This window comes from Sinohyriopsis cumingii, chromosome 6, assembly GCF_028554795.1.
Source record: "Sinohyriopsis cumingii isolate HCF-2022 chromosome 6, ASM2855479v2, whole genome shotgun sequence".
NCBI classification, from domain to species: Eukaryota; Metazoa; Mollusca; class Bivalvia; order Unionida; family Unionidae; genus Sinohyriopsis; species Sinohyriopsis cumingii.
In genome coordinates this window covers 39,980,336-39,988,088 of record NC_142966.1, presented here as the reverse complement: position 1 = coordinate 39,988,088, position 7,753 = coordinate 39,980,336, and the positions used below count along the sequence as shown (strand labels likewise).

Sequence of the window (7,753 nt, the reverse complement as noted above, 5' to 3'; positions counted from 1 at the left end):
GTCCAAGACTCACGGGATGATCATAGAATTAAAAAACAAATCAAAATGTTAAATTGTCCTTAAATATATACAACCTATTTACGTAATTTCTACTTTATCACAAAAAATTCTTATTTTTGGCAGTTTTTCCTGCTACTCAGTTCTCGTTCTCTCGAGATTTTATCGAGAGTATGTTTCGCCATATTGGAATTTTCACCACGAGGTGAACGGGGAAACAGCCTCTCTCCAGAGGCCTATAGCAACACCATTTTACATCAGAAATGCCCACAAATAACCCCTTGCCACCAAAAGAAAATGCCCTATTTAAAAGAATATTGGTGAGTTGCTATGGAATTCAGGAAATGTTTCTGTTTAAGTGTCTATTAGCCTGCTATGTAGGCGGAAAGCCAAGTTGAGAAACCGAAAATTGGCAAGCCTTATGTCCAATTTAGATCAGATAATCGATTTTGCTTATGCAAAACCCATAAAAGTAGAAAGTATAATATTCATTTAAGATGCGTCAACACCGTGCCAGGCATATGTAGTTTGGTAGTCTTGCAGCGTAAGAATTCGACGCTGATTATGGGGTGGGGGTGGTAACCAAGTTTGTTCTGGCCATTTTATCCTGACGTGATCAGTGGCAGAGAAACAAGTCGGCGAAGACACGAGTGGTGCTGGAGCATCCACTTTGTAATTCAGAGTGATTATTCGTCCGCTTGTTACTAATCAATATCTTTATGCAGACCGTAAGTATAATCTCTTCTGTTGACCCATTGCGTTAAATCCTTTAGTACACTCACTTTTTAAGTACCTATGTGCAAGCATGGAGGGTATAACTCTAATATGCTTTTGAAAAATTAACATTAAATCAGAACGGGTCACTTTTTGCACCATATCCTGTGTGATGACATCTTGCATGGAATTGTTGGTTTTTATGTTCAATAAAAGACATAAATCTTGCGTATCAGCATAGCTGCCAACCCTCACGATTTTGGCGTGAATTTCACGACTTTACGGCGATTCACACTGCCTGCAAAAAAATCATGAAATCCCGTTTTCAATTATGTAAAATTTTCCTGTTATGGTAGCAAGCATTGTAGCGTATTTTAATTTATATGTATAAGAGCAGTTTTACATATGCTTTTGAATGAAACTGGGACCTACCAGAATTTTTCTTTGTGCATGCATCTAATATTGTTAGGCATTTTGCAGAAGATAATTCACTTAAAACTGCAAAAGCCATGAAAATTGGGCCGTTTAGTATTGCAGCAGACAGGAGCAGTGATTATGATGACAAAAAGTTGTCTCCAGACTGTGTAAGAGACTTTGACAAGGAAAAGGGCAAAGTCAGAGTGCTTTTCTTTCATTACTAGAATTAACAGTAGATTCCACTGGAGAAAACCTTTTTTTTTATTGCTTAATAATCCTTTGAATAAACATGAGTTGGCAGAACTGTGTGGCATTTTCAGCAGATAATGCATCAGTGATGACTGGAATCCATAAAGGAGTTGCGTTCCTTATTTTGAAAAATTTCTCCAGCAGTCTATATATCAGGTTGTCCCTGTCATATGATGCACCCTGCCACAGGAAAGGCTGCCGATAAATTAAGAGAACTCCTGAAGTATCAAGTTGGCATTCTACCTGACAATTTACTTCATGTGTACAGAGTTGATGTGCAATGGCACCTTATTTCCCAGCTAAAAGACCCAATATAACTAGTAGATTTTTTTTCCTATTCTTTGTCAGGTTATGAAAGGAATATTGGTTCTTTACCGTTCTAATGCCAACTGAGAGAGATTGTTCAGTATTGTTAAAAAAAATAAAAACTGAATTCAGATCCAGGCTCTGTAAGTCTGCACTTAGTGCTCTACAGGTGTGCAAAAAGTGTTTTGAAATGCAATATGAGAGACTTGCTTTTTAAAGCTCAAAGTGTTATATATCAAAATTTGAAGCAGTAATTGATGTTAAAAGATCAGAGGGGTAAAGAAATCATTTTGTACAGATGCTCATTGAATTTTATTATGTTATATGTGGATTACTCTTTCTGCTCGGATTATTCTTTTTGTCCACTTGGATTACACTTTTTCCTCACCAAGGGTTGGCATGTATGTATTTATGGCTAGCATGCACTTAGGATAAGGAAGAAGTCTACTGTTTGGTCACTGCCTGAACAAAAATGGCTTCTGCAGACAAATTTATCAACCACGTACCTTCACCAAAATCCGCCTGATGGAATTTAGTGACGTTACAACTATATTCACAACATGGCGACATTTGTAGTTCAGACTTGACAACACATAAGCAGGGATGGTCCTGGCTTTTAAAAAGCTGTCGCCAAAAAAATCGCCAACCTCAATATTTTGTCGCCAATTTTCAAAAAGTGTCACCAGAACAAGTAGTGTACACTTTTTGAAGTGTTAATTTAGTCTATTAATGTAACAGGCAATGAAAATTACAAAAGATGGGTTAGTTAATACTCTAATTACAATAAGCATTAACAAAATGTTACAAAGTGTTATATGAAGATCCGTCGCGATTTTAGGGCTGCCAACTTGTTGAATGCAGTTTCAAAATCTAATTTTTCACATCTGTACTTGCTGATTCTCATTAAATTCTCGAGAGATGAGATGCAGAGTTTATTTCTGATGTCAGTTTTTATGAGGTTCATCTTACTGAATCCACGTTCACAGTCTACAGTGCTGACAGGTGACACCAGTAGTCTCTCGGCAGCCCCCCCCCCCCCCTTATGGCTAGCTTCACAAAACTTGAAGTGAATTGCTTCCTAAATCCCAAGAATGATCACTGAATGCTGTATAAATTTTCTCGACAAGCAAACTAGGATCTCCATTCCCACGAATGAAACTTGCACGAGTCAACACCTGGCAATATTGGACCGTATATATAAGCATAAATTCACACCCAATTTAGGGATTCTTTCACTCCTGTATTTTGAGAAATAAATAATTATTATTAATTATGCAAAACTGTTTTTTTTGCTATCTATTGTTGCGGAGTTTAAGTCTCTGCAGCCAAAACACGGATTGATGGCAAAAGGAAAAGATCAATGAGTAAAATGCTGCACTGGCGACAGATATAATTGTGATTGAGATTTTTTCCATTTGCTTTGTATTTATACGCAATAGTCGGTACTTCAAAGGTTATCAGTTTTCTCTGAAGGTTCAGCAAAACTATTGTATTGGTATATGTAAAAAAAACATAAAAAAAACAGAAGGATTAGCCATTCAATTAATTGTATCTGTTCTATTCGCGTCTTCAGAAGTCGGTCAGTTGTAGGTATTGTTCGGTAGCATATTGACTGTATCACAGCATACTCAGCCCAGATGTCAGCATAAGCAGATTATGATGTAACAATGCACTCTAAAGATAGGGTTGTCAATACGAACAAAGGATCGTTTGTGTAACAGATTGATTCCAATGCATTGCTTAGTCAAGTTTGTGGCTTCCTTTCATTCTCCCTTTTAATTTATCCAGTCAAAATCCATGTACAAATTAAATAACCAAAAAGTCTGTCGCCAAAAAAATCGCCAGATGGGATATTTTTGTCGCCAGTAAGGAAAAAAAATCGCAATTTGCGACATTGGCGAAGCCCAGGACGATCCCTGCATAAGTTTGAAATTAATGAGCCATATCCTTAAAACTGCTCAATTGATTTGAATAAAATTTTGGCATTTATTTCCAGTCATTTCATGTATTCATTCAACACAGATATGAAAATAATTCTTTTCTTTTATATCTAAAACCACACCTTTTTAACCCTAGAACTGTAAAAAAGATAACTTTTCATATTGTAAACTTTTGGTTGTAGGAGTTTACTATGACAGAAAGGAAAACTGTCTGCTGATCATGAATAGTCGCTGACAATTCCATGTCAGGCAGGATGCAACATTCAATGTTAACTAACTACTTTTTCTTTCCAGAAATGTTATGAACAGAAGCAGTACAAAAATGGTTTGAAATTTGCAAAGCAGATCCTGACCAATCCAAAGTTTTCAGAGCATGGCGGTAAGTCTTCATATTGAACTTTAACTTCTTTTTGACAGGGGTATATTCTGATTGAAAAGGATGCAATGGGATGGCATGATTAATAGACTGTTCAATTAATTGATTGATTTAGGAGCTCAACCCATTATCAGGAAATTACAATTCAACTTGCCTGACTCCCAGGACAAGATGAATTCTCTAATTTCAAAGTCACTTGCCCATGAGCAAGTCAAAAAAACTTTCCATCTGTCATGCCACAATATAGCTTACCCCATTTAAAACAATTATATCAACTCCTTATTTTAATAGCATATCTGCCAGTTATAATTTCTATCTACATCTGCATCATGTTTAAAGTAATATATAATGTAATCACTTGTCAAAAATGACTAAATTTAGCTTGCTCTTGAGATCAATGCAGCTTGACATTAAATGCTTCATTCTTTTTTAATTAGGAGCTCAATTACATATTTATCACTCCCATTTTGCAGTTAAATAAATGAATATCTATCTATCAAGTGCAGTGTGTGTAATGTCCTTTTTTTAATCTGTTATATATCTTGTTTTTACTTTACAATTTAACTTACACATGATGATTAGTGTCTGATGTCAGAAGATGTGCAGCATACTTTTAGCAATTCCAGAAATCAGAATAACAGAAAGAATGACAAACTTAATGTGTATGGAATCCATTTAAAATCCAATGATGTCCAAAACAAAACATACTTGTTCACAGAAGTACTAATCCAAATAGAATTTATTCTATCCACTCATGTTACATGCACTTTCTGTTGGAAGTATTTGGTGATTTTATGTTGCTTGAGACCAAATCGTTCTTTGGATTTTGGTTTTTTGGGGTTGGGCAGGGGGTCTTTCAGCAGAGTATGTAATATTTCTCAGCTGCATAATTTTCAAGGGCTCAATGTCCTGGCTTTCTAGCCACATCCGACCGTAATCAAATGCAAATAAGGCTTCTAAAGCTGCATGGGTTGTTTTAGGCTAATTCCCCTAGTCACTGTCATTAGTAGATCTGTTGGGATGTAAAAAGAAAAAAAAAACAGACAGTGTCGGTATAAGTCTTACATTCGACTGTGGCAGTCTCCATCAATTTTGATTCAGTGCTGAACATCATCAGATGAGTTGAAATATTCCCAGTAGCTCAACTTTGGCCTCTTCAACATCCTCCTCCATGAATCACTTAAAAGCACAATTCTATTCACGAAATAAGCTTTCATTTTCTTGGACATTTCCATTGTAAGGTTAAATGTCCTAATTCTCTCGTACACTTACTTTTAAATCTGATTTCACATGAATGTGAAACTTAATTGTTTGAATAGACCTTGTTATTATAACGACATTATGCAATGAACATCTATCTCTTCTGGGATGCAATACAGCAGATTACAGAAACCAGCGGCAAGTTCAAAGGACATGCCACTGCTAATCCTATCTGTGATCGTTTGCCATCCCGGTGTCAATAAACAATGGTCGACACTAAGCTGGTCTTCAGTATAATCATTGACCTGTCTTTACAGAGATCGAGTCACTGCTCTTCTTAAACAACTTTAGTGCTAAAGAGTTTTTGACAGTCTGTACTTTAGCCAGATACAACAGTTGATACAGACTAAGATCAATTATGGCTAATTTGAGACATGGATAATTTCAGGTGTTCATTAGCCTGTTGAGAATATGATAGCTTAACTTGCCCGAATTCAACAGGGGCTAATTAGAGTTAAATTGTAACTGTAAAAATATGTGTTCTATCCAGACAAGTACAATAGTTTTTTTTATGTAACGGTTTTCACCTGATGTTGAAAATGTTTTTAATTTTCTATTAAATTATAATGTTTATAATTCTGATTTTGGTGAAAACTGCTGCTGCTCTATATCTGGAATCCAATTTTAGTGAAGCATGTTATAATGGGGAAGAGCTGTACATATTTCCATCTTGTAGTCGTATCAGGGTCACTCACATTTTCCTGCACAGGCATAATAATGTGGATATTTGACAAATAATAAATAAATATTGATGTTCAAGCTTAACACTTAAATTTAAATTTTAATATTTGTACTTATCTTGGATTAGACAAGATTCATGTCCAGGGTTGGAGCTGGCTTTAAAAAAGTTGCTGACAGCAATATTTTGTGGCTAATTTTCAGAAATACAGTACTACCTGTTTATCTCAACCAAGGTCATATTATTGACATAAGTGGATGTTTTGACGGGGGGGGGGGGGGGGGGGGGGCTGAAAAAAATAAAATTATATGTACAAGTGAAATTTTTAAGAGTTGAACTGTTGTCAGTGACTATGAAATTTCGGAAATTTTGATTAAGTGAAGACAAAATTAGTCTGAAATAATTTGTATATTGAAAACTTTTTATTAGTGTATTTTTCCCTAAATAAAAAGAGAGTCGATCTCATATCCAATATATGTGGAATCGATGTTAATCTAAAATCTTGTTAGTCAAGAATATCGGAGATGGTTCCATCACTTTGCAGTTAAAAAGAAGAAATGGTATTTTGTATTTCTGGAATTTTTTGGACAGTACAGCTAAAGTCCATTTGAGGAACTTATCAGCTGCTTTCCTTCTACAAGACATGTAAAGATGAAGAAATGGGTACCAGTACGGGTTGTCTAATGCAAAACTTTGATCAGAGAAAAGAGTCATGTTTTTGTTGAGTCATTTATCTGTATTACCATGTGTCAACAATTTGGTTTCATCACAGTATGTTCTGTTGCCCACCATCAGTAGTTGCCAAACTTTGTGGATGGTTTGCACTTGGGTTATGGAAGAACCCTGTCAGCATTGGACTGAAAGGTCATGGTTACTATGAATGAAAGATGGAAAATGGTTTTTGCACAGTAGCTAGTCACCAAACATTATGCATTTGGGTTAAAGTAGAACACTATTGATTTCATGGACAGCAATCACTGAATAATGGAAAAAATGTTATTTTTTTTTCTTCACAGTAATTAAAGTTCCCTGATATCTGCAGTTTTTTCAAGGTTTGTTGATGGCTGTACTATAGGTAAGGAGGAACCGTGTTAGTGTTGGGCAGAAAAGATTACTTGCTGAAAGAAGGAAAATGGTTTCCAAACAATAACTGGAATTCTCCATCATTTGCCAAACTTTTGGATGCCTTTCAGTTGGTGTAAGGAAGAACATTATTGATTTTGGAATCAGAAAGGCAAAGATCAGGGTCCTTGACTGCAATACTTTCTTAAAGATGGTCTTAGGACAACATTAGTTCATCATTACATATCTCAACCAAACTTAGTGGATGGATTGCTCATGGAATAGTGAAGAAAGCAGTTGAGTTTAAGGTCAAAGGTCAGTGTCATCGACTGATTTTTTTTAAAAATGGCATCTGCACAACAGCAGTACCACCTTACAGACCTTGTTGAACTGTTGTGGATTTCATGCACTTACAGTCAGGATGAAGCCTATTAATTTGAGGATCAAAAGAATAAAGCTCAAGGTCACTCTGTTAAAAGAAATGTTTAGTCATTTAAGATACCTAATATTTCAACTCGATCTGTTCATTCAGAATTTTGTTTAAAACAAAAACCTTGCTTAGTAAGAATTTTGATTATGAAAATTAAGATTTTTCTTGCTTGATTATATGCCTGGAAACGTGAGACATTAATTTTGTTTTTTATGTGAATCTGGTCTGCATGGGATAAAGGCATTTCAAGACGGGTACAAAATGAACATGTGTCCTTTGTGGTTAAATTATTGTTCACATTTTTTTCTTGGAACAATATCCTG

At 35.5% G+C, this 7,753-nt stretch overlaps 1 protein-coding gene across 1 annotated transcript in view; it reads left to right on the top strand.

Annotated features, from left to right (window-relative positions):
- The first annotated feature begins 178 nt into the window (after window positions 1-178).
- LOC149796755 (N-alpha-acetyltransferase 15, NatA auxiliary subunit-like) overlaps window positions 179-7,753 on the top strand; it is a 95,280-nt gene continuing 87,705 nt past the window's right edge. Inside the window, exons 1-2 of the mRNA XM_089961409.1 lie at window positions 179-317; window positions 3,918-4,002. Of these exons, the coding sequence (XP_089817535.1) occupies window positions 261-317; window positions 3,918-4,002 (142 nt within the window). The 5' untranslated portion in view covers window positions 179-260. The remainder of the gene's footprint in view (window positions 318-3,917; window positions 4,003-7,753) is intronic.